Genomic DNA, 26,848 nt, shown 5'->3' with positions numbered 1-26,848 from the left:
CAATTAAAATTTGTATAGAAATTCTTCTTTCACTTCCCGGCAACACCAACTAAAATTTTGAATTAATTGGCACTGTTTGTTCTAGTTAAGCTTGTGTATGCCCTATGTTTTATGGTTTCTAATTGTTATTTTATTAAAACTTAGTTTAAGTTTGTGCTGATTTACCTAAGTATGCCTGGAGTACTTGTATTTGAAAATTTTGATCAATAAATTTATATTTACCCATTAAAAAGAAAATGAAATTGAAAGCAAACAGCAGGAGGATCTAAGTTGAATAGAAATTCATTTTCATCACAGAAGATAGAAAACACAATGAAGATTTCATTCCATCCCAAATTCGTGTCAATGTAAACTGAGGAACACTACTACTTCCTGCCACATCCTATTTTGCAAATTGTGTAGCAGAAACATGATTTACTGATATATACCAAAGCGGGATTGTGACCATCACAACCTCCCTATATTTCGAGTACAATAATGCCATATGATTTACAAAAAATAGGCCAGTAAAATGTGGCCTAAATAATCGAGCACAAAAACTGTCGCTAGAAATCATTGACTTCAACCAAAAGATGGCATCTTCCAAAGCAACCCAGTGGCTGGCTTCACCCGTGCAAGCAAGATGTGTAGCGTGGAGAGGAAAAAAAGATTGATCGGGAAAGCTCGTCAAAAAATGGAAAATTAAGTGACTTGTCTTTCTCACTCGTCAATGTCCTGAACCCAGGAAAGATCTGCACAAAGACCAGGATTATAATTATGGCCCATGTACCGATACCTGCTCTATCATTCATTATGAAAGGAAAAAGTGTTCGCCGCCATCTCTGAAATAGAGACATATAACCTAAACAGAGATGTTTATTTGCGGTGAAAGGATATCATGAGTAGCTCGGCGATGAAAATCTTTAGCAAGTAGAAAATCCTGGTCCTAGTAACAAACCTATCATAGTGTTCCCATCCCACTCCAGCAACACGAGAAAACGAAAAGCAAAAGGCAACGTGTGGATGCAGAAGAGTGTGCTCCATATAATAATGTTTGTACAAAAATTAGTATAATATATATATAAAATTGTGTGATTAACCAAGAAGAAAGTAAGAAAACCTTGAAGCACAGATCCAACTGCTGCATTAGGTATTAGAAGACCAACAATTCGTTGACCTTCTGAGGTGGTCTCTATACGTACAACCCGGATCCGCTTGTGGCTTTGGCGAGCCTGAGAAGAAACGGTCATCTTTTTAATTAATCAATGACAAATATTGCAAAATATTAGTGGCCTAATAGAAGCAGACACCATGAGAACAAGCAAATATCATCAGGCCGATTAATGATAGTTCCTGGGGGAAAGGTTTACATAAGGTGACGGGGAAAGTCAGTGTTATGCTCAAATCTAACCCAAATAGGTCAAATTTCTTGGCAGAAAATCTCATATAAGTGCAGAGAAATTTGGAATCTGTAACCCTCCAAGTCCAAAGGTATTATTATTTTGCAAACCAGGTGTCTCTCTTGGCTTTGTTGAGTAACATAGATCGACAAATGGTTTACTTGAAAGATGGAACATAAAAATTATCGTAGGAGAGTGCATGTATCATGAATGCACTTCAACAGCTTTGAAGATAAGAATACAATCTATGCAGTCTACTAGATTAAATTTATACACATCTAATCCACTGTAGGATCTTCAATTATCTCACCAGTTACTGCCGATCAATATTCATTTACTGTGGTTGGTACAAGGGTTAAGGTAGGATAAGGAGATTGTTTTGAGCCTAAACCCATGTTTGGTTCATTTTTTACCAACTTACTTTGTCATGTCACCAAAGGACTAACTTGTACTAAAGGTTGACAATTAAACCCACCTACAACCCAATGACTAAGAATTTCTTTCACATCCAACTTTTTTCCCAAATTACCCTTTGTTTGGCTTGATACTAATACATCTTTTTACATTTTTATTACCCATTTGCTTGACTTGATAATAATAAATAAATTTCTATGAAATTCTCTTTTGGCCACACTAGTATATTAAAATATATTATAATAAAAATATATTTAAAAAATAAATTCAAATTCAGAAATTGAAAACAAAACAAAACAAAACATCGCTCAACTTAATGTTCTCTTTATGATTTGATAAAACCTAAATTTAACAGTAAATATTATTCTCAGTTAATTTTAATTAATATAAATATGCTTGAATGAGAATATTTTTTTAAGTGAATTTTTACTTTGCTATAAAAAACCATTAACAACAATGACCATATTATATTTTAAAATTAGGGCTTGAAAATTATTTTATTAAAAAATTCCAAGGATATTTTGGTCATAACACCAAATCATTTCTATTTAATCCTATTCATAAAAATCAAACCAAACATAACGTATTTTATCTTTACATACACATCCTTATCTATCATTTTTTATCACTCATGTACTAATCATTCAATAATCCTATCACCTGAACCAAACGTGTTAATAACAAATCAAACAAATAAACAAAGGAATTAAACTAGATATCTTAATTACCTGCTTGGAAAGTGCCTTTTCAACAGTTCCCCAAACAGGAAGAATGAGACCCCCCAAAATATTCACTTCCTGTGTTCTTCTACCAACAGTGCAGAAATTTCCCAGCTTACAATTGGAACCGTGCATGCACTGAAATTGACACCATAAATAAGCTATTCCACAACTGGATTGACATGTAGTACAACAGAATGTAACTACAGTGAAAAAATACATAAATGAGACCAGTTTGGTTTTTATCTAAAACATCTTTGCAATATACGGTATGGAATCCAAGAAATAAAAGGAATCTGAATGCACACGACAGGGGTGAGTTATTAATATGCCAGATCAGTATTTGTGTATGCATTTAAATCAATTAATCGAAGACCAAGTTGTATACATATAACCGCCAGAATATATATTTTTATCTCTTTAGCATCTCTGAGAAATCATATGTCAACAAAAAAGAAGTAATATGACGACACATAGGGCTTAAAACTTGTCCCGGGTTCTAGCATCTCAATTGCTTCAATTTCAAGGAGGCACCATCAATTATGACAGGACACTATAAGATAGCAGTACTGCAGTAGCATGCACATTTCATGTTTAGCCCCATGAGTTGCCCCATTCCACTAACAGCATGTAACTGTTGCAATGTTACAACCTTCACGGCCACGGCCTAAATCCTAAATGCAGAGTGGCAGTGATTGTTTGTCAGAAGTAAAAAATGCAAATTCAGACCACAACTTTTTTTTTTACAAAGTTCAAGTCATCAATCTGTTTGTTATCTATGAAACCAGAAGCCTTCTCTGGTCAAATTACATAGTGCCCTAGGTTTTTTACTTTCCATTATTCACACATTTAACGGACATCACGAATGGAAACATAGCGCTATGACAAAATTCAGACAACATATAGAACCAGCATTATGTAATCATATTTTAACTAATAAAATGCATACCAGCTTAGATGAAACGTCATATTCATCCTCCCAGCCCTTCTGAGCCCTCTCCAAAGCTGAAATTTTTCTGTATTTGTCTTTAAGTTCTGCTAAAGGCATCTCCCTGGAAGATGAAAGAGAGAGGACATTTAGAAGACTGCACAGACACAGAAACCAAGGAAGAAGAGGTAGATATATTATCTAAAACATAGGCACCTGATAGACTCGCCAATTGTAGGACGGTATATTTTGTACATCCCAGAAGCAACACTGAAAAAAGACCAAGAATTTACAAAATATCAACGGAGCACATTTACTATGATTATATGATAGGATAAATACATAGCAGATTGCATTTTATACATCGAGCAGAATATAAAACTAAAACGACAGCACTGCATTTATACATCGAGCAGAATATAAAACTAAAACGAACGACAGCAGTCCCTATGGTGAATTTCTGAAAGAAAAATGTGCATGCATGTGTTCTACCACCCCATACAAGAGACTGCTCCATGATAAAACTGGCAGCATCTATCATTGAATAGTGCTTCAAATGGGTGAACCTCTACAGTGATGCAAGTCAATCTACCCTTTCCCAAGGTTTGATTGACTAGTCTGTTAGAGACAGTGGAACACAGCCACACAGGCAAGTGCATTTCTGGTAAAAGTGAAGAAATAATTTGTAATTATGGCAATTGAAAGACAATGCATGCAATAAAGTTGCCCACAACTATTTTATTACAATAAATCCATGTGAACTTCCACCAAAATGCCACTCCTTGACATACAAGCAGTGGACACGCACTTTCAAACTACAGCTAACGTGATTATTGTAAATGATTCAGATCCTGAGAAAAGTGTGAAAGCAAAACATCAAACTAGTCCTAATTTTACTCCAGTAACATGCTATGAAACCCACACTGGTAAACAATTTGTAAATATTCGGGAAAATATGGTCAATACTGATTTTGGCTACCACAGACAGCATGAAAAGGCAATGATGCTGCCAGTATGCCAGAAATGGTGATGCTATGTTTGCTAAAACTATACGATAGATGCCAAAGGGGCGGCACCATCTTCAAGCTACTGCAGTATGGAATGACTATTTGACAAACAAAATACCCTCGCCGTAAATTTTCAAGGACTAGAAAACTTGAAAACCAATTAAATGATTCAAGTGACTGCAGCATGGGATTAGCCTGGACAATGGGTGATAAGTTTACAAATGACAATGTGTCGATGGAAGGGAAGTAGAGTCAATATACAAGTCATGATGATAAATTTATACGAGAAAGAAGACAGCTCTTCTTTCTCCCAGCTATGGGCCTACCGAATACATCAAATGAGGGCATCGTGTATGACCAGGATAATTGCCTAGTGAATTTTATTTAGAAAACATTTCTCATATTAAAAAGCATGACAATGCTACACTTGACTCCAGAACAGCCACAACAATGTTCATGTAATTGAAGATGCATTATTTATTGAATATTATAATATCTAATAGCCATACTTTTCACATGCTAATATGAAATGCGCCTTTCCCATCCATTCTCTCCTTGATTCATAGAATCCATTGTCACTAGAGCAAGATTCATCCTTCTGTTTCTCCACAAGCAATGTGGAAGAAGACTACACATAATGATAAACATTATATTAGACAACAAAGTCGTGATAAAGCCAGTAACTGATGTTTGCATAAGGCAAAATACCTCCCATGTCATTCCTCTGTCCAAAGTGAAAGTAAACAGCACAGTGGATGCCCCAGACATACTGTCAACATGAACAGTCTGCCCAATGGAGCCGTTAATAAACATTATATTTCTAACTCACAAGAGTAAAAGGGAAGTTAGTGACCTTAGGAGTTCCTTGCAATGCAATGGTGTTGGCTTTCATGTCAACGATCCCAGAGTCTAGATGCCCTTCAACACGTGCATTTTGAATGATGAGATCAAGGATACTAACAAATAACTCAAACAGCCTGCAGCAGCATAAGTATCGACCGTCATTTAATGTATGTAGGTGAAGCAAAAGCATCACAACCTGACAATAAAACTGCGTACCTATTCTGAATATCGGGTGGGAGGCCTAAAAGTCGGTTGAGGAAACGACCAACATCATGCATATCTGAATCAACAATACGCCCAGAAATTTTTCCCGAGTCCTTCCCATTACCTGAAAATCATAATAAAGTAGAAAAATATAACAGAAGCCTACGTTAGTTTTTGAGTTTCAGAAGTTGTTTCCTTGTACTTTTACCAGTGCTCAACTATAAAAGAAAAGAAGATGGATGGTTAAACTCAGTAATTAAGGACAGTGTCAGGCAGAAAATTCCACTTAAAACGCAAACAGCACTATTGAGCCACAAAAAAGACATATAAAACAGCCATAATAAAAATAAAAATTACAAATTTTCTCGAGCAACTACTTTTGGCACCATTCATATGATAGAGCAAGAAGAAAAAATAAGTGGAAATACAAAGACAGATGAAGAAAAGCAGATAATATTGCTAAGTTATTACCAACAACAGAGTCTCTAATTATCCCTACAGACACAAGAGCAGCTTTTCCCTTCAGAATGAATTCTTGCATTGTATCAGGAGATGAACACCCTGGGGGAACAACAGGTAAGCGTTCCTGATAATTGGAAAAATAAAATGTCAAGCTATAAAAATATTCGACAGTTGCAAATTGTTGGATATGGTGTGAAAACATTCAAACAGATATGTTAAGCACCTGTTCCATGATTCCTCTATACAACATCACCAAGGCCCTCTTCCCATAGGCACTATCATAATTATAAGCACTAAGAGACGGCCCAGCCCTGCAATCCACTCAAGCCCCGATGTCGATGGTTATGGTGATAGAACCCATGATAATAAACTCAGTCGTTACACTAATGCAAGACACTGATTACCTGCGGTCTCCCTGCGTTAATGCTCCAAGAGATTCTAGTCTCTTGGCAACAATGGATGCAAACCGGCGTTCACCTCCAAGATTTGTGAAAAGCAGCCTGTAAAGCATAACATTAAATCACTGGTTTTCAAGCTAGATGGCAGATTATATAATGGCAACCCATTCTGTACTTTGCTGGTTATAAACATCAAAACTGTATCTGACTATTTACATCATAAGATTTATGAAATATGATATAGTTAACAATCAATAGCAAGCAAAGAATCTAAGTAGTTATTCATAACCCTAGCTTCAAAACAGTACAAATTTAGAGTAAAGCTAAAATGCAATGTTTGGATAATGTACTTTTTCTCAGTGATATAACTTGCATGATCGAATCTAGTCCAAGGTTAGTATGCGTGAGGTATCGAAAACACAGAACTGTAACACGTATGTTGGTTGAAATTAAAACTTGAATTAAGAATGTCCACAACTTTTTTTATAAACATTAAGCATGTTAGAAAAGGTACTTGTCGCAAAGAAAAATTTTCCACCAATAGCTTCAAACTAAGCAAATTGCATGCTGATGTGGTTGAGAATATTCAAAACTTCGACAGCAAATTTGAAGAATTCACTGGCTCATTCTACAATACCGTATTGCCTTTATAGATACAAAAAGAATTAAGATTAGTTGAAAGTGACATTTCAATTTTTCTTGAACATCACAAAGCACAAAACGGTTGCCTGAAGCAACAAATGATATTCAGCTTAAATCGAGGGCTAAGTAAAAACCCACTTATATTCGGGTGCTGAAGCTTGATTTGACCGGTGAGTTCTTCCAAACTGTTGAATTGCTCGATCTGCGCTCCATGGTAGTTCTAGAGTTAAGTGAACTCTCCTTTTCTGATGTGAGAAGAAAAGAAGCTAACTCAAATGCACAAATATTATAAAATGCATTGAACAGGTCATGACTCAGAAGCAACCTCCGAAATCATATTAATATATATGTATATGTATCTTTTTTTTTTTGAGAGTATATATGTATATGTATCTGTACGTGTGTGTGTGTGTGTGTTTGGGGGGGGGGGGGGGAAGGGGAGAGAGAACCTGATTGACTGCTCTTCTATCTGCTTGTAAAGAAACACCAGCAGAGCCAGCCTCAGAAATGATAGCTATAAGTTTTTTACCATCCATGAACAACTGCTTTTCATTCATATTCACCATTTCCATTGTCACGTCCTTCCTAAAAATGGGATATGGTGAATCAGATTAAAGGAAGATAACTGAAAACAATCACTACATAAAAGTAAATGCTTACGTATTTCGTGTCTGGTAGGTCACACCTTTCCCTCCAGAAGCCCTGACAAGCATACCCTTCCTCCCGGTTATTTCTGCGACATTATCAGGGCCTCCAAGCTGCAAATACGCAAGGTCAATTAAGGAGAAGATTTTTTAATCATGATTATCTAGAATGGCTATTTCCAATACACTATTTTACCTGATCAATAATGTCATCCAAGGGATTGTTAGGAAGATCCAATGAGCGTATTATTTCCAGTATTTTCAATTTACGCTCCATGGCTCCTTCATATCTAATATATTTCAAAATCAACTAATCAACCAAACAAAAACACATCCAATCCAAATTTTTTTCCGACAAAACACGAACATTACTGGCAAAAGTCACACCTTTTCATCACTTCTTCATGATAGGCAAGTCTTGCACGTAGATATTCCTCAGTTTTCTCCTTGCACGAGTGACAATACCAATCACCATATATCACTTCTTCAATTGGAGGAATTGCGCATGCAGGATGAACAAGCTGGCTGCAGGAGGTACATTGAAGCAATTTCTTCCTTTCCTACAACACATGGCAAGAACAATACAAGTTAACAAATGGTAAAGAAAAAAAATCGGGAAAGAAACTGGGAAATCTTCTCGTAATCCAAGAACAAGTATAAAAAACAAAATACCGCTTCCGTCGAGCAAATGTCGCAGATTTGAAACTCATCATCAGATTCAACTTCAGGTTCAGTGTCAGCTGCATTTGACATGAAATGAAAACATTGAATCATAGGCCTAGCACAATTAAAGATTAAGGAGATGATAAATGCTTTCTGCAAGTCTGAACACGACGATGGAAACAACGGAGTTGATGTTTATGGATTAAAACCGACTGAAAACACAATTGTTAGGTTAACCATATGGGCTGCATGACAAATTTGAAGACTGTTTTCTCGTGGAACATAAGTTGCGTTGTCACGGACCTATAGGTGCATATATAAGGGCTAAATTTAAAAATTGATTCAGACTGATTTGATACGGTTCTGGGATAATCTTCAATTTATCTTAATTTACCTAGCTCCTTTAAAAAAAAATCAGTACTTATAATTGACTTGTTTGATTGAAATTGGTATTGAGATTTTGTTCCTACATTTATTTTCTCTAGTCCTCTACTTCTTTCCCACCTCTATTCTCCTCCACCATTCCTTTCTCCTTTTACTCCTACATCAAGTTGCTATCGTCCCTCTACACTTAAATCTTTCTATGTAATTATATACTCATGTTCTTAACAAGCTTTCCATTAACAACCCAAATAGAAACGTAAACATCAATGGAAGGCGCAAGCCGCGCGACCCAAGAAAACGAAATGTTAAATTATGAAATAGAAGATGAATTATTCTGATAAGCCAGACAAATATAGTAAGCATGAGGCATTAGTTGATGCAGCAACTACGTTCCCAATTGCAAAAAAAAATGTCAACTTGTCAAACACATTAAAGAAGGTAACTTAAATGCTGGTCCCAAGCTTATAAAAGGAGATATTCAGTCAAGGAAAACTTCGATTACTTTCCGATTCCCACTCGCTTTCTTCTTCACTTTCGTCATCCCACTTGGCAGCTTTCCTCACTCTCCCCGTAAATGAAGCACCTGGTGTCGCCGAGTGTCTCTTTCTTTGGAGCTCTATTACACTTTCCTCTAGTGACAAATGTAAAAATAATTACTTTAGCACTTGCAAAAGAAGGAGCAGAAGAAATTAAAGGTGTAAGATATATAATGTGTGTGTGAGTGTGTACCAGGGAGAGGTTCAGGCTTTTCTGGCAGCGGATAATTTTCCTCAACAAATTTCAGCAACAACTCGCGAGGCCCAGATATGAAATCATCGAGTTCAAGACCCTATCTCATTAGAAACAAAAACAAGCAAAAAGCTAGTTGGAGCGTGGATTGTGAGACTAAAATTAATCATCTGAGTACTGAGAACTTGAAAATAAAATATAAACTACACTAGTGCAAAAAAACAAAAAACAAAAAAAAATAATCACTTTTACAATATTTCACTAACATTGGCAACAATAATAAACACACAAAATTTAAAATGCATGCTACATGAGATTTACTTACACAACACACCAAAACGAAATTGGTTGGAAAACAGGCTCACATATTTTGTTACAGCTTCTTCTGTGCGTGCCTCTCCAGTGCTTTGTAGACCTATTACCACACATTTATCATCCAGCAAACCTTGTTTAGAAAGACGTACCACTGCCGGCACCTTTGCTGACATGCAAATGTGTCTGAAGAAGCGCTGCCAAAGTGCATAAAAGAAACAAATATGAAAGGAAATGAGCTGACTCCGAAGAAAGGAAAAGGTTAAAATGTTGCATGCTGCTATATTCAACTTGTTAACCTGGTGACTAGACCAGTATAATCTCCACAACTGACTAGAATTAGACCGCTCAGTGACAAGAACTGCGCTAGCTGAGAGCAATTCCACTCTCAACTCAGCCCAAAATTCCGCTGATCTCTCATACATGTCCTAAAAACAGCAGTTTGTAAGCATAAGGTGACCAAACAAGAGCTCTGATAGGAAACATAAAATATTTCAAAAGGAAAACAGTTGACACCAACTACTCACAAATTTAAGAAAATCACCGAACATTATCAGGAAGTTGAAGATTTATTAGGTTTGCAGAGAGCATTAATAGATGATACTGTCACGGAAATCTAGAAACAAAAGAGAAATAGCATGTTCCTAAAAATAATTGAAGCGTTTTCAAAATTATATTATATATAGTACATACAAATCAGCTATTAATTACAAAAGGCGGATAAGATATCAACACACATAGCCCCTACAGCTCAGGATGTTAACAATATATAATGCTACTCAATCTACAGTTAGTAGCAAAATAAATAAAGATGATGCATCTAAAATCTGAATCTTCATTTCCAAGCAGGATGAAAGATAATGCTTGGTACCGTCATTTTGGCTTCCAATGGCACTTCAACAACTTCAAACTCGGCACCTTTGTAGCTGAGCGTTCGACAAACATACATCCCCCTAAAGTCAATTGTATTAGTCAATTTACAATCTCTCAATAAGCACATTTTTCCCCATAAATGTGTCAAGGCTAATACCTTGCTTTCATATCCATGGCAACAAGTTCTAAAGCTCCGACACCCCCCTTCTCCATCGCACCTGTAAAGCATTAATTAGACTGGCTTAAATTTCGCACCAATCAGTGAATTATCCTGATTCAAAGATGCAGGGCAAAAGAAAATTAAAATACAGTTAAAGTAAATACGTGCATCTGGTGGTAAATATCAAACTTGTCAGACACATAATATATGCCCAAACACTGAAAATTGGGCGATATCTGATGTTTTGTGGGGATAAAACGAGTAATCTTTGTTACCAAAACAAAGCACAAGCTGATCCACATGGAATGATAAAGACAACTGATTTGATTAAATGTATCCAAATGAACAACGCGCTCTTGAGATAATTGTCATACTACATCAGATATAAATTTTATTCTCTTCTGATGAGGTTGAGAAGATGATCATTCCTAAGTGAAAACAGTGCCATGTCCTCGCCTAATGGAAATGCCAGGTTTCTTCCTAATAAAATTCAATGTGAAAAGATGAAAACACTGGAAAGCTCAGAAAAGTGCTTGGCCAATTCAATTCAAAACAGAAAGTTTGGGACCGAAAAAAATAAGTGGATATTGATGCATAACAGTAGGTGAGCCTAGGACATGCCATTCCTTGTGTTAAGAAACTATGTGATTGCTATGCAAATGAATCCACCAAAATAGCTATACAAAATCGACCTTAATCATATTCTTGTTGCATCGTAAATAAGATCCAACCTAAAAAGTGACGAAAGTCAACAAAAGATGTTCCAGCTCCCCAAAGACCAAGGCGAACCATATAGCCCATATTGCGAGGTTCAGAAGCACCAGTCGCAGAGCAATAAATGACGCGAGCTTGAGGGAGTCTGGCCTAAAACATAGAAATTCAAAAGCAAAACAAAATATCTATCATCAATAATTCAATGCCATGGTAGTATCGCAACTTAACGATAGAAACTGTAGGTGAAAAGGAGAAAAAAGGGATTATATGTGAACGAATAAAAGTTATACATCTACCAACTACCGGAAAAGTGTGTAGCAGTTAAATTGAAGTGACAAGAATTCCAAGCAAAAGTCAGAACCATGCCAAGTACAACTGGCACGGTATCAGAGAAACGCCAACAAACCAAAGTAGCGAGAATCAAAACATAGAGACAGAATGCAATACGTGTAATACAAAAACCTTACGTGCACATCTAATCTAGCTGAGATGCCTTAGCAAAGAAAAAAGAAGCAAGAATCCTTTGCACAGAGTGAATATAAACAGGTGCAAAGTACACTCGATATACTTTCCATAAAGATCTAAAGCACGAATCAAAAGGAAAGAGAACACCAATAATAGCACAAAAACCAAGCATACAAGATATTTTCGACCTAAGCGTCTAGAAAAGATGTATTTCCCAACATGGTAAAATAGGTGCTTAGTCAATTATGATGTATACTTTCATTGCCAATATACAAGGCAAGTAATGCATTCTTTCTGGAAACAATATTTTCACCAAATTTTTTAACAGCATTACATTTTCTCGATCCTCCCAACATAGTTATCACATTAACTAAGTTTTTCTTCACTTCCCAAAAATACTCTGTCGTCATATTAGACTCTAAACAACTATACTATAAAGTTTAACAATATCTCACCCCCGGTCATTGTTCTCACACACACATCAGTTCAAATTATAATATGATCGTGCTTAGCAAACCAAATAACCCACGATTCTACTACAAAACTCTAAATGTAATTTTTTATCTCATAAAACCATTTCCGAATCAGATCTCCAAACCTTTCCACAAAACAGAAAAAATAAAATTCCATTTAACATTCCGAAAATTACAAACATAGAAATTTCACGGAATTAACTTCCGACATGTGCCAGTATTTCAAAAATATCATGTCTTAATGCATGATCAATTTGTTATTCTTTGGATGTGTGTTCATGACACAGACGATCGATTATTATAAAAAATTATACAGCTCTGAAAGATTTATTCATTCTGCAATATTTTTAAGCAAAGTACATTATATGATTATTAATAACTATAGTCTCCATAATGAGCATAAGTTCACCTTGACAGAATTATCGCAAGGCAAGAATCATATTTCTTTCTATTCAGTTACAGTGGAAGTAGTCTCTGTAATTTCAGTTTGATTAACGCAGCTGTTTCTTTGCTGTTTTCTAGATCTAGATTGATTGTCATGGTTAGAGTTAACATGCAGAACTTTAACTCTGCAGAACCAGTGATGATCTGAGAAATCTGGTGTTTGGGATTCGCCAGTGAAGTTGCGGTGATAGGGTGGCAAACAAGGCCCGCCTTCTACATCACTTTCATCTTCGTATTAATAGCACTGTTAGTACAAGCAGCGGAGGGTGTTGGATGAGAAGAATAACTTCGCAGAAACTCCTGATGATTTCTGATTATTGTTGCTGAGACTATGATTATTCCCAAGACCCAAAAATCTTAACAAAATAAATTTAATCATCAAAATCCAATGTACAGAAATTGGTGCTGTGTGGAATTGCTTTCGCTTCATTAAGAAGCTAGACTTAGTAATTCTGGATGCAAGATAAAGTAAGGACTAGTGCTGGCCTGGAGCCTGGGTGCAAGGGAAAACAGGCTTTATCAATGAGAGGAACTGAGATGTAGATACTCAAGAAAACTATCTCACATATCTTATAAACTACAAGACATCAATAAAAAATATTCATTAGTCTAAAATCTAAAATGAAGTACTATCACATTGCATTTTATTTTGGATTTATCATCCCTATATCTAAGAGACACTTGCAAGCATTTAAGCCACGTGCTTCACGAAAGGGCTGACATTAAATTGCACCCAGGCACAAAGTCTGAAAACAGTCACATAAACAAAAATACCTAACATTAGCAATACTGTAAAATGTTCCGAAATACAGAAGCACGTCCTCCCTTGATTGGCATTTCTTCATTCTCTGCTAGGCGAATTCAATAAGTACCTTTAGGATCTTACTATATTACACAAAAGGATAGAAGCAAATAAAAATCAAACATGTTAATGCACAATCGCTGATGCTGACTCAACCATAATTCACAAAAAAATGCTAGGGAGGCACCATAAACCGGAGTTAAAGAGAAATCAATGGGCAGGGACCACAAACCGGAGTTAAAGAGAAATCAATGGGCATGGATTTAGGAGTAAGGACAAGATCCAAATACAGGAGTGGGCTCAACTTACTAGGATAGAGGAAAACTACCGCTGTCAAGTACAATATAGTGTTTAAAGAGTGATTCATAAACACTTCAAAGCATACAAGAAAAGAAATGCCACCTGAATATCAAGAACGGCTTCACCTGTCTTTGTTGGCTGCCCTCCAGCTTCGGGGACAAGATTTTTTGCTTTGTGGCACTAAGATAAGCAATTAAATAGAACATGCATTATGTCCAATTGCCTGCCACCATGAAAATAGCTGTTTGAATTCCAATGTGTATTATACTCAAAATACTCTACCTCATCAAATACAACTAGTCCATCAGATTGTCCACACCATTGTACGAGCTGATGCAAACGAGAACGACCTCTCTCAGAAGATGCAATGAGGCTGCTATACGTCAAGAAAACAACTCCCTCCTTCACGCCAACAGACTTCGAATCAAGTTTAGAATATGGAAGTTTGTTCAAAGCATGCACTGCAAACAAGAACCAATCAGAACTTCCAATTTGACAGTTAGGAATGGAATACACAAATCTAAAGTGCTACAGGAATAAGAAAGTGCATCTGTTAGCTAGGTAAAAGAAGGCCACTGAAAATGCAGTAGAATAAAAATAACAAGAGCACAACACAAAGATGCTGAAATATGGAGTGATATAATTAGAAAACGATAATATGTTCCCAGAGATAAACCTCTGTACATAAGCCCTAGCCAAAGCTAGTATTTCCCTAACCAAAATGCTAGTTATAACCTTCAAAAGAAAACAACCAAATAAATCCCTAATTCTAGCCAACTCCCTTCTTTATATGATTTTCTTTTCCCCTTCCTCAAGTCACTATTTCTAGAACCTATGGTATGGGTTCAACACTCACTTAGGCCCAAATTATCTAGGCCCGTTACAATACTTGATGATTGGGCTCCTAACAGCATCAGTCTAAATGATGGGATGGTTCATTGATGGTTTACCAGATAAACATGAAACAGGCATAAACATGAATGTTAGGTTGTTGGAGGCTAGACAAGGATACGCTATCGAACTACTTTTCAGTAATCTGAAAAAATGAGAGAGAGAGAGAGAGAGAGAGAGAGAGAGAGATGGTGCAATTTCCGATCATTTGCATCTACAGTAGCATTTTGTTGTATTCTATAATTGTCTCCGATGGTGCAATTTCCGATCATTTGCATCTACAGTAGCATTTTGTTGTATTCTATAATTGTCTCCCTTTTCAATACTCATAGTCTGTAGTAATAATTTTAAACACGGGATCTACTCATGATGTGTCTGTCATCCTGATAGGGTTGGCCACCTTCAGAGACAGATGAACAACGAATACCAAGCAAGAGGAAAGATAGATTTCCTATTATCATCTAATATCGCAAAAAATGTATCATGACATGCAACAAACCACGACATGGAAAAAGTAATCACCGGAACAAATACAGAATTAAAGCGAGAGGTACCAGGAGCCAATATATTTGGATACTGATTATAATTATTCATAAGAACAATCTACCTTCTATACAAGTTGCACCAACATCATCCAAATCTCTTCTAGCATCAAATTTCAAGTCTGAACCAACAGAAATCCACCTGAGCAAGATCATAAAAAATAAGAAAAAAAATAAACAAAAAAGGACAATTTAAATGTTGCATGTTATCACTTTATTCATTCAATTGATATCTGGCAATATGAATGTGATGATATGAGTGCATCTCGCTCCCAACACTTACAATGCTTTTCTTCTCCCATGGTGCCAATTCTCCCATATCAAACCAGCAATCGTCCTTCCTTTACCCACCCCAGCACCATCTCCAAGAAAAAATCCAGCTCGCGCACCATTTGGTAGGTGCTGAAGATGTCTCTGTCATGCCAAAACAATTATATAATGGATTGTGGTGGAAAAGCACAGAACATAATGTGTAAAACTTTCCAGCAACCTGAGATGCATAGACCAATGTTTCAATCTGCAGGCATGACAATGACTTAGAACGTTCCAAATCAGCCTTAATCTTGAGATCATAAGTGGGCTCAGGAGGCTGTATTGCTGATAAGGAAGATGTCTCCACAATTGGGTCTGGATGGGGAGGACCAATGGACAATTTTGGAGGTCGCTATACGATACAGATTAAAACTTGGTTAAGATGAAAGAAACTGAAGCTATATTCAAATACATAAATTACGAATGGCTTGTGATAACATACATAATCCATAAATGTTTCTCCCGCCAAGCCACCTTCATCTTCTTCACGCTCTACTTCAATGGCAACCTGAAGGAGATGGAAAAATGATTAATACTCTACATTTTAAATGATATTATTTCAATACTGAATAAATGCTAAAGCAGAGACCTCAAAGTAGTTCAATATTATAAACCACCTTTCCCAACAAGGTTCCACAATGTTCAACGAGGTTTGAATTTATGTAATATCGACGACCTAAACAAAAGACTGGTACATAGTTCCGTCCTTCCATGACATGAGCATTCATATGTATTGAGGAAATACCTCAATCATCATGGACATGACTCAACATATCCATGGCATGAGAAATACTGAACATACCATATATCTTTAACCACATGAAACAATGTAGAGGTCCTTGTCATAACATCCTACCTAGTTACAGCCAAAGACGGAAAAGATGGTGTGCACATGGTAAATATGCAAGCAAAAGCACGATAAAGGAAGATATCAATTTTGAGAAATTCTGTGAGAAATGGCTAACATAATTTAGATATTCATATTTGTGTTGAGCCTCATGCAAGCTCCATGGAAAGAAAAACAACAGATATATAAAGAATCCATCCCAAGTGATTACAATTTAAGAGATGTTTATCTAGCTAATTCTTTTATGTTTGTCATTTAAATCCCCACCGTAAACGTAACTTCTAGGCTATGTTTGGCTGAAAGCGTTATGGAATTTCGATTTAAGATGGACATGAAAATCTGTTATTGATTATTCTAATTCCAAATCCTATTTTAGAATTTGGAAGAATAAAAAAATTGTCAATTAGGAAGTCAATTTAATGTTTAGGAATAGATATGATTTGAAATTATAACTTAACTTGTCAAATTTTGTTTGCTATAGCACCATTTCTTTTAAATTATTATCAAATTTTATTACCATCAGAAATGACAATATGCAGCATTGATGTGATCTCATAACCTAGTTCTTTTAACAAATAATTATCTATTTACATTAGTACAGATGAATTTAAGAGAACAAATCAAATAATTTAGCATGACTTAGGAAAACTGATGTTTTATAAAATTTGAAGTGAAAATTAAGCATAAAACACGAAAATACATGGTTCAAATATACGTTAATTTTGCCAAAAAAAAAAATCCAAATCCACAAAATCATTTCTATTTTGATGGGATTTCATAAACTCAAAATCCAACCAAATCGCTTAATCCAAACTCTATTACAGAGCTCCATAATCCATTCAACCAAACTGTTAAACTAGAATATCCTATTTGAATCCCTTCCAATTAAATCAAATCCTGGGGTTTACGGACTGAGTGTTTCAGTTCTTTCATTTCTCATTTTTCTACATTGATGAAAGCAGTTCAAGACGAATCATATTAATGATGGACCATTTATAGGTGTACAAAGCTGATAAATAGTATTCTATCAAATGTCAGTTTGAATGCACAAGAAAGGAATTAGACAAAGCATTACTTATAGATCAAGGAAATATTATTCAGATTCTAGCATTCCTAACAAAATTTTCCTCTCTCCACCTGTATGAAAGTTTCATCATTGGTGTGCGGCTTCCTCACATTATGCATGAGGGCAATAAATAATAGGGAGCAAAGTTTTCTTCTGGAGACATAATTTTTAGTGTTGATCAATAATGATAATCAACCTAAAAGGAGACCAGAAGTCTGGACTCTCTCGGCCAATTAACATAATAATATCATGCGCAATGACAGTTCAAATTTGGAAGATCGTAAATCAAGAAAATCATTTATTTCTATTTTTATCCACAATCATATTCTTACTTTTTCGAAACTTATAGTATCGTATCAGAAAATATCACAAATCCAGCACTTGACGAATACACAAAAAGGAAAATATAACAAAGTTAAACTTCGAACACTAGCATTTCTCATACACAGAACATACCAAAAAAAATATCATGCTTATCAAGATCCACATATTGTACACAAGATTACAAAAAAAACGTAATTAAAAAGGTAATGCTTCAGAAATCTTTTATAATAAGCCACGTTTAATCCTTCAACGTAGTAGATACATAATAGTCTAAACCTTGTAGCATCACTAGTGGTGAAAAACATTCTTACCCGAGTCTTTGAGTAGACAGAACTTATCCATTTACAATTTTAGCAAGGCCGAGCTATACCCTTAAATTGATTGATTCACTTGCTCTAGGTTGCATGTGCTTTAATGAGGTAAGAGGTCAACCAACCATGAAAGTGATAAACATCCAATTATGGTTTTACAATTCCTACCTCCAGAACCATTATTTACGTTCCTAGCATAAATAAGTAATAACGGTAGCAGAAATCGGAATCCAGAAACCACCAATAGTCCACGTCTTGGCATGTGTGACTATAAAACTACCACACACAAATCCACACAATCTAACACACTTTGCTGCGCATATACAAGGCTTATTTTCGTTCATTTTTTCAAAAAAAAAATGAAATTACGACTACCATTAACACCAGTAACTAGTTTTCTAACACAGTTGTATCAGACTTTGGCTATCCAAAGGAAGTTATTTTACCTTCTTCAGTGATTCACTCTTCACACTGCTATATCCACTTTTTTCCTTATTATTAATTATTAATTAAATACTAAAAGCATGATATGGGCTATTTTATAAAATTGATCAAAGTGAAATATAGAAAAAGAAAACCTCATTGACTTCTTCAGGGAGAGGTAGAGGGGGGGCAGAAGGCAATCCTTGCCCTGCCTTGGAGAGATCAACAGCGAGGCTAATGAAGCACTGTGGGCAATTGAAACGCGACAACCCATGAGGTACATTGAGTAATGCCTTGCAGTTAGCGCATGACAGCTGGATCTTGGAAGGATCAATTCCTTGAGCCGTGGCATTCCTCTGTTGCAGGGACTGCGCTTGAGACTGATTGGCACGCATCAACTCTGGAGGAAGCATCTGGGGCAACTGGCATGTAGGGCACACGAACTCTGTCAGCCCGGGTAGCACGGTCAGCACCATCTTGCAGCCGGCGCAGCGCACCTGGCATCCCCCGCCGACCCCGACCTGCGCCGGCGGTGGTGGTGGTAGCGGCAGCGGCGGCAAAGGAGGGGTAATCGGCGGAGGCGGCAACGACGGCTGCCCCATTTGGTGATGCGATTTCGGAAAAACTGCGATTATGTCGGGGAAACGAGAAAAAGGTGAATTTGGAGTGAAATCAGGTTTTGATTAGGTTAAAAAAAAATGGGGGGTTGGGGAGAGCGGCAAAATGAACAAAAGCATGGGATTTGTGTTTGGCGCTGTCTGTGCGTGGGCACGTCCCCGAGTCCACGCTCATTCCTATATATGTGCATGCATCCGCAACAACGTGATTCAACCAACCAATTCCTCCTACATACATTACCCCTCTCATATTTTGATTTTATTAGGAAAAAAAAATGAATATTTGAATAATGTGTTTTCTTTCATCTTTTATTATTAAGAGTGAGCATACTAGAATAATTAATTGATGTTGATACTCCGAAAAATTATTTTATCCCGGACCCGTTTATTATGGGTTGGCTCAATTATTGGATTATTATTATTATTATTATATATATATATAAGGTCCAGCCCGGTTTTTTACCTGTTAGGGCGTATCAAGACCTGGGCTGCTGTTAATGGGCCGACCTACCCTAGTTGGGATCTAGTAGGTTTGATATGTTTTCTAGTTCAAGTAAGACTCAAATACATTGAAGATAAGCTTAGTCATTGCACAGATATGAATGAGATAGGGATAAACTCAAGGACGGACCAATGAATGAAGAGTCCTACTTCAGGACATATTATAGTTTGCCTAGGTAACTTACTCTATTTTTCCCTATAAATACAGGTACTGTTATGATTATTCATTACTCACTATTCATTATTCATCACGCATTCACTCTCACTCTTATATTCACGCACCCATATCTCTCAATTTTCGCATTAATCATACCCTCTGCCTTCAAGACACTGACTTAGGCATCGGAGGGGTCACGCCGAAAACACTTTCGGCGCCTCCCTGACCTAGTTGTTGCTCGTGCAGATATTATTGATACCCGACCCGACCTGCTTCATAAAAGAGTTGGAGGACTCATTCTACCAGACCGAACCCGAGGTAAAAAAATCGACATCATCAATTGGCGCCTTCTGTGGGAATTTGAAGAAAAAGAGTTTCGATGACTAATCAAAATGGAGATCACCCAAATTTAGAGGTACTAGTAGCTCAGGCTGTTCAAAGGGCTTTTGCAGAAAGAGCAGGGGCCAATCCACTGCACATTGATCATAATGCCCACCTCGATGAAATCAGAAAGTTGAAGGAGGAGATGGAGCAATTAAGAAAAAAACAGTCCGGATACCTAGCTACCACAACAAGAAACATTCCTTTTACTCAAGAGATATTGGACGCCGACCTCCCCAATTAGTTCAAATTGCCTCATGTTGGGGAGTATGATGGCAAAAGGGATCCTGAAGACCATTTTGCACGCTTTGAGAATGTAGCTCTGTTGCATAAATATTCTGATCAGATCAAGTGCAGGGATTTCCTTATTACTCTCATAGGACCGGCCCAGCAATGGTTTAATATGCTACGCCCGGGGGAGATCAAGGAATTCAAGGATTTTAGCAAATCCTTTTTGCATCACTTTGCTAGCAGCAAAAAGCATCCTACCACTACTTTCAGCCTTTTTGCAATCAAGCAACGGGAACATGAAAATCTGAGAGCCTATATCCGCAGGTTCAGCGCCTTGGCCCTCGAGGTACCCACGGCTATGACAGACCTACTCATCAGTGCCTTCATGCAAGGGCTGGATACAAAGGATTTTCTTAAATCTTTAATAAAAAGGGCGCCAGAAACATACGAGGAATTACTCGCCCGAGCTGAAAAATATGTCAACATGGAAGAAATACAGGTTTTGCGGGCAGCTATGAAGAGGGAACGACCAAAAAGTCCAAAGAACAATAGGGTTCCGAGTAGTAATTCAGGGGTGGGACAACCATTCCGACCCACATTATTGGGGAAATTCACCGCTTTCACTCCTTTATGCATGAACAAAGTCCGAGCCCTACAAATTTGTGACGATCGGAGACTCACACAGAGGCCTCCCTGGGCTGAGAAGGGACCTCGAAACAGGGAATCAGATAAATATTGTAACTTTCACAATGAATATAGGCATACTACGGAGGACTGTCGTCAATTAGATCAAGAAATCGAAAGGATAATACAGCAACATTCTGAGTTAAAAAATATATTGACCCGTCAAGAGGGGTATCGCCCAAACAGGGGACAGGAAGTAAGGTCAAGACAAAGAGCCAAGACTGGCCCTCCCCATGAAAATTTTAACCAACCCAATCAAGACCAGCCCAGGGATGACCGGGCTAATCAGAGACCAGCTTCGCCTGCTCGAGGAATTATCAACATGATTTCGGGAGGCCCCACTGATGGAGATTCCAACCGAGCTAGGAAAACGAATAGTAGAAAATTAGTAAATATGGAGATCGGCAATCAAATTGTCCACAATGGCCCGACCCTCTCTTTTGGGCCGAAATATCTGAAAGGGATTTCTAACAACCATAATGATGCACTGGTGATAAGGGTCATGGTCGCAAATTATGATGTAGCCCGGATATTCGTGGATTCAGGAAGCTCTGTCAACGTCCTATTTCAGGAAGCAATAAATCAAATGGACTTGGGGCAATACAAGATAGAGCCAGTCGTAACATCACTTTTTGGTTTCACAGGTCATGCTATCCGACCTGTGGGGTTGGTGCATTTACCCCTAACTCTGGGTAAGAGCAACATCCGCAAAATCAGGATTGTGAGTTTCATTATTGTTGATGCTCCATCTGCCTACAATGTCATATTAGGCAGACATGTCATGACCACTTTCATGGCAATTGCGTCAGCCCTGCATCAGAAAATAAAATTCCCGGTGGGAAATGAGGTCGGTGAAGTACAAGGGGATCAAATTATAGCTCGCAAATATTATGTGGAGGAAGTCGGAATAGAGCAAAAAGTGGTCAGGACTGATAATATTGACAGACCTGGGCTGTCCGGCATGGAAAAAGTCAACTTGATAGAGGACACATCTGTCACCACTGAAGAAGAAATTGAGGAAATCCTGATTTCACCTCCCTCTGGAGTGGTAAAAATTGTTCGCACCCTTGAAACACGATTAAAACAACTGCTACTGGAGTGCTTGGAAAAAAATAAGGATGTTTTTGCATGGTCAGTTTTCGACCTAGTAGGGGTACATCGAGAAGTGGCAGAACACCAGCTCAATGTAATAAAGGGTTGTCGCCCTATCATTCAAAAAAAACGGCACTTCGGTCCTGAAAAAGATGCTGTAATAAAAGAACAAGTAGACGAATTACTCAGAGCTGGACATATTGAGGAAATATATTTCCCGACCTAGTTGTCTAATATAGTTTTGTTGCCAAAATCTTCTGGTAAATGGCGTATGTATGTAGATTTTCGGGATCTGAACAAGGCATGTCCAAAGGATTGTTACCCGTTGCCCAGAATTGATCAACTTGTTGATTCAACAGCAGGTCACGAGCTGCTCAGCTTCTTGGATGCATATCAAGGATATCATCAAATCCCACTAGCTAAACAGGACAAGGATAAAGTGAGTTTTGTGACGTCAACAGGAACATATTGTTACGTGGTCATGCCGTTTGGGCTAAAAAATATCGAGGGCTACATACCAAAGGTTGATGGACAAAGTATTTGAGCAGCAAATCGGCAAAAATATCGAGGTCTATGTAGATGATATCCTGGTCAAGACCCGAACTACGGACCAGTTCATTATCGACCTAACTCAAACTTTTCAGACTTTGAAGCGCTATCAGCTTAAGCTAAACCACAACAAGTGTACTTTCGGAGTCCGAGCTGGAAAGTTTCTTGGTTACATGGTTACAAGAAGGGGAATCGAAGCTAATTCCGAAAAAGTCCAAGCCATTATTTCTATGAGCTCCCAAAAACATACAGGAAGTACAGAGGCTAACGGGTAGAATTACAGCACTGGCCCGATTTATAATTAGGTCAGCAGATAAAAGTCTCCCTTTCTTTAAGGCATTACGAAAGACGAAACATTTTGAATGGAATGAGAAAAGTGAAAAAGCCTTCCAGGACTTGAGGGCTTACTTAAAGCAATTGCCCGTGTTAAATAAACCTATCCAGGGGGAAGAATTGTTCTTATTGAAAGAGTGGGTGCCCGGTTAGCCAACTTGTGGGTAAGGGGTTTTATGACTCTATGTAAAACAATCTTTTGTTTAATATAATTTACACTTTTATAATGGCATTGACTTTATCTTTCTTCATATTGTTATATTATGATATACTATTGTTGTTTTGATAAAGACCTTGAATATACTATAGTGTATGTAAGATGTGGTAGCACATGGGGATGGCTATCATGAAACACATCTTATAGTCACTGTATATTCTAAATTGTTCCTAGTCAATTGAGTCGTCCGCAAATAAGGATAAGGATCGCTCGAGATTGAGACTAGCATTTGCGATGCCGAGTACCACGTTTCATTGGTATGGAACATAGAGATGTTCAAAGCATGCAAATGGATATTCATATGATGAATGATCGAACTACCCTATTCGGACTTTCCAAGTGGTTATCACTTATCGAGTGGATAAAGTCCGCGGTTTTGGTTGTACACCATTAGTCCTTATTACTTGAAACATCATTGAGACTCTATATGCTAGTATTGTACTTTGACTCATTTACCGACTCTATTAGGGTCGTCAGGTGTCGGGATTGGGTACAGTTACGACACATATAGGAGTCGATGCTTTGTTGTCAAGGATTCACCACATACTTGCGAGTGTGGATATCCTATGCGATCTGAGGAGATATTAGTGTGACGAATCTCTGGCCAGAGTACATGATGTGTTTTAGGTTAATGGGTTTTCCTAGTAACACATGCGATGTCACTATTTGATCTCCAAGATGTAATGCATAGTTATCGAATCTCGAACGACTCTCGATATACCAATGGTTGTTGATTCGATCGGGATATTTGGTTGAAGGGACCGTACTGTACGCTAACCAAAATCTACTGGTTCTTGCAGGCACTATCAGTAATACCTAGGGAATCATGGGGCGATGTTGCTAGGCGCTCTTACCATGATTCGATGGGTAAGTCGGAAATTGTTGTTTCGAGTCACAAGGATCTGTGAGCCCACGGCTAGCTGTATTCCTGAACCATTGAGGGTTACACAAGTAATGGATTACTAAAATCCCGTAGAGATAGTTAAATTTAAAGAGTTAAATTTAATGAATGAGAAGTTGGACTTCTTAACTAAAAGAAGTTAGATTTCCTAAAATGACATAGGGATGGGCATTTTTGGAAATCATTGAATTCGGATTCAGAAAAATTATCTTGACTCTAAAAGATGCATAAATGGTTTCTGTGCACATTGGTGAAATCAGTTTATCAATCGGAGTCACGATGAATTTTATATTAATTTTTATAACAACAGGCTTGGCTTGTTGGGCTTAAGTTATGGATTGTGGGCTTTAAGGAGTTAGAGTCTTGATACAATTATAACTAGAAATTATCTATAAATAGAGGTGTTGGGTTCGAAAATTACACACACATTGAATACTGCAATTTTCGAATTCACTCTATACTATTCAAGAGGATTTTTCGAAAATTCCTCTGTCCCTTTTGAGAAAATTCGGACTGTGATTTTTGTGAAAAATTACAATTCGAATTAACAGATCAAATCTGTTTATTCTCTACGTAAAACTTCTGATTGATTTCTAGTGCAGTCAATCAGAGGGTTTCTGTTTTTCATTCATGGACCTAATTTCGGAGTTAGATCGTGACTGTCATCAATTCCCGAGATTTACAAGAAGAGCAGATTAAATTCTGTTGGAGTCCACAATCAAGCCTTTGCTTGACGAGGTAAAAATTTAATTGTGATTTTATTTTTACTTGAACAAATTTAATCGTAAAAGTTTTGATACCCATATATGGAATCGTTCCATATAATAAAATAAAATTTTAAACTTCCGCTGCACCGGGTATCAATTCTTAATTGATCTGAACACAGTTTTCCAACACTTATATTTGGCGGTGACCAACCGAGCAGCCAGTTCAGTCTTAGTCAGGAAGGACGGAATAAATCATCAGCCTGTGTACTTTGTGAGTCATGCCTTGAAGGGAGCTGAACTCAACTATTTAACGCAAAAACTAGCCTTAGCTTTAGTTATCACTGCGAGAAAATTGCGTCCTTATTTTTTGTCACACCCCATCACGATGCTCACCAACAGCGTTCTGGGAAAAATTGCAGCTAATCCAGACGCATCAGGGAGACTTATCAGATGGATTACAGAGTTGAGTGAGTATGACATCAAATTCGAGCCCCGAACAGCCATAAAAGCTCAAGCCCTAGCTGATTTCTTAGCGGAGACAGTACAACTAGAACAAGAAGAATTATGGAAGATTTTCGTAGATGGGTCATCATGTCAGTCCGGGTGCGGAGCTGGAATTGTGATCATCTCACCTTGGGGGGAAGAAACTAATATTTCAATCAGGTTAGACTTCAAGGCCTCAAACAATGAAGCGGAATATGAGGCATTATTGCTTGGGCTCAAAGCAGCACGAAACTTGGGCATCTCCCGAGCTAATCTGTATTCCGATTCCCAATTAGCAATCCAACAGAGCAACGGGAGATTTGAATGTAAAGATGAGAAGATGTTGAGATATATCAAAGCATTAGACAAAGCCAAAGAAGGGTTCACCAAGTTGAACTTAGAGTTCATCCCCCGGGCTGAAAATATTAAGGCAGACCACTTGGCCCGCTTAGCCAGTGCTCTGAGTAACCGATCTGATCCCATTGTCGCAGGTCGGGAACTTGTTTCGCAACTAGAAACTCTGGATGAAATTATAGCTCAGGTACCGGAAGGAGACTGGCGATATGATATGCACAAATATCTAATCAAGAAAGAATTACCGAGTGATAATAAGAAAGCAGAGGAAGTTAAGAGAAGGGCTCTCCGCTTTGTTGTGATCGATCAAATTCTGTTTAAACGATCTTTCTCTCAGCCTTTGTTAAACTGTTTGGGTCCTGATGAGACCAATTATGTCTTACGAGAAATTCATGAAGGGTCTTGTGGCAGTCACCTGGGCAGTCTGGCCCTAGCTCGAAAAGCACTTTTGGCAGGATTTTCTGGCCAACCATGCGGAAAGACTCAGCAGATCTGGTTAATTCTTGTTATAATTGCCAGAGACATGCTAACCTACAATGGAGACCTGCAGAATACATGAAGGCAGTGGTGGCCGCTTGTCCTTTTGATCAATGGGGAATGGATATTGTGGGGCCATTTCCTGTTAGCACAGGGCAAAGAAATTTTTTGTTGGTCGCAGTCGATTATTTTTCCAAATGGGTTGAAGCCGAGCCCTTAGCCAAAATTACAGAGAACGAGGTGCTCAATTTTCTATGGAAAAATATAGTATGCCATTTTGGGATCCCTCGCAGGTTGGCATCGGACAATAGGAGACAGTTCTGTGGATCTAAAGTTCAAACATAGTGTCAAGAAATGAAGATCAAACAAGTTTTCACCTCCGTGGCATACCCGCAAGGGAATGGACAGGTCGAAGTTACTAACAGGACGATTGTTCAAGCTCTTAAAACACGACTGGATGCAGCTAAGGGTAAGTGGGTAGACGAACTC

At 37.6% G+C, this 26,848-nt stretch overlaps 3 protein-coding genes across 4 annotated transcripts; 2 read left to right on the top strand and 1 right to left on the bottom strand.

Moving 5' to 3' along the window:
* Positions 1 to 313: 313 nt before the first annotated feature.
* Positions 314 to 19,426, bottom strand: LOC140886627 (protein FORGETTER 1). Of its 2 annotated transcripts, XM_073293308.1 has the most exons (32): positions 18,831 to 19,426; positions 16,147 to 16,212; positions 15,883 to 16,056; positions 15,676 to 15,806; positions 15,458 to 15,534; positions 14,242 to 14,420; positions 14,062 to 14,139; positions 11,493 to 11,625; positions 10,759 to 10,819; positions 10,600 to 10,681; positions 10,028 to 10,156; positions 9,782 to 9,925; positions 9,417 to 9,516; positions 9,190 to 9,318; positions 8,313 to 8,380; positions 8,028 to 8,200; positions 7,837 to 7,930; positions 7,657 to 7,754; positions 7,446 to 7,581; positions 7,135 to 7,241; positions 6,361 to 6,456; positions 6,180 to 6,267; positions 5,966 to 6,080; positions 5,507 to 5,618; positions 5,301 to 5,424; positions 5,156 to 5,233; positions 4,957 to 5,075; positions 3,657 to 3,710; positions 3,462 to 3,564; positions 2,522 to 2,650; positions 1,100 to 1,211; positions 314 to 731 (listed from the first exon to the last, which is right to left on the bottom strand). In XM_073293308.1, exons 1-32 carry the CDS (start codon positions 19,275 to 19,277, stop codon positions 700 to 702), a joined length of 3,768 nt encoding a protein of 1,255 aa, XP_073149409.1. In that variant the 5' UTR covers positions 19,278 to 19,426; the 3' UTR covers positions 314 to 699. The 2 variants fall into 2 exon arrangements, with proteins under 2 accessions (XP_073149409.1, XP_073149410.1); XM_073293309.1 differs by lacking the exons at positions 314 to 731; positions 1,100 to 1,211 and having other exon boundaries at positions 2,581 to 2,715.
* Positions 19,427 to 20,734: 1,308 nt separating this feature from the next.
* Positions 20,735 to 22,564, top strand: LOC140890278 (uncharacterized). The gene has a single exon (XM_073298039.1). It carries the CDS (start codon positions 20,735 to 20,737, stop codon positions 22,562 to 22,564), a length of 1,830 nt encoding a protein of 609 aa, XP_073154140.1.
* A 2,866-nt stretch (positions 22,565 to 25,430) lies between these two features.
* LOC140890277 (uncharacterized) lies at positions 25,431 to 26,441 on the top strand. The gene has a single exon (XM_073298038.1). The coding sequence runs from the start codon at positions 25,431 to 25,433 to the stop codon at positions 26,439 to 26,441; it is 1,011 nt and encodes a 336-aa protein (XP_073154139.1).
* Positions 26,442 to 26,848: the final 407 nt, after the last annotated feature.

Source organism: Henckelia pumila, chromosome 3, assembly GCF_033568475.1.
Source record: "Henckelia pumila isolate YLH828 chromosome 3, ASM3356847v2, whole genome shotgun sequence".
In the NCBI taxonomy this organism is placed as follows: Eukaryota; Viridiplantae; Streptophyta; class Magnoliopsida; order Lamiales; family Gesneriaceae; genus Henckelia; species Henckelia pumila.
The sequence above is the reverse complement of the archived record's forward strand: the minus strand, read 5'-3'. Positions and strand labels throughout refer to the sequence as shown.

Excerpts from the sequence above, each read along its gene's own strand:
- LOC140890277 (XM_073298038.1), top strand. The coding sequence starts at position 25,431 with ATGCTCACCAACAGCGTTCTGGGAAAAATTGCAGCTAATCCAGACGCA.
- LOC140886627 (XM_073293308.1), bottom strand. The coding sequence starts at position 19,277 with ATGGGGCAGCCGTCGTTGCCGCCTCCGCCGATTACCCCTCCTTTGCCG. Across the intron at positions 7,931-8,027 it reads CATGAAGAAGTGATGAAAAG|ATATGAAGGAGCCATGGAGC; the intron begins GTGTGACTTTTG and ends GAAATATATTAG. Across the intron at positions 2,651-3,461 it reads ATGACGTTTCATCTAAGCTG|TGCATGCACGGTTCCAATTG; the intron begins GTATGCATTTTA and ends TGTCAATTTCAG.
- LOC140890278 (XM_073298039.1), top strand. The coding sequence starts at position 20,735 with ATGCTACGCCCGGGGGAGATCAAGGAATTCAAGGATTTTAGCAAATCC.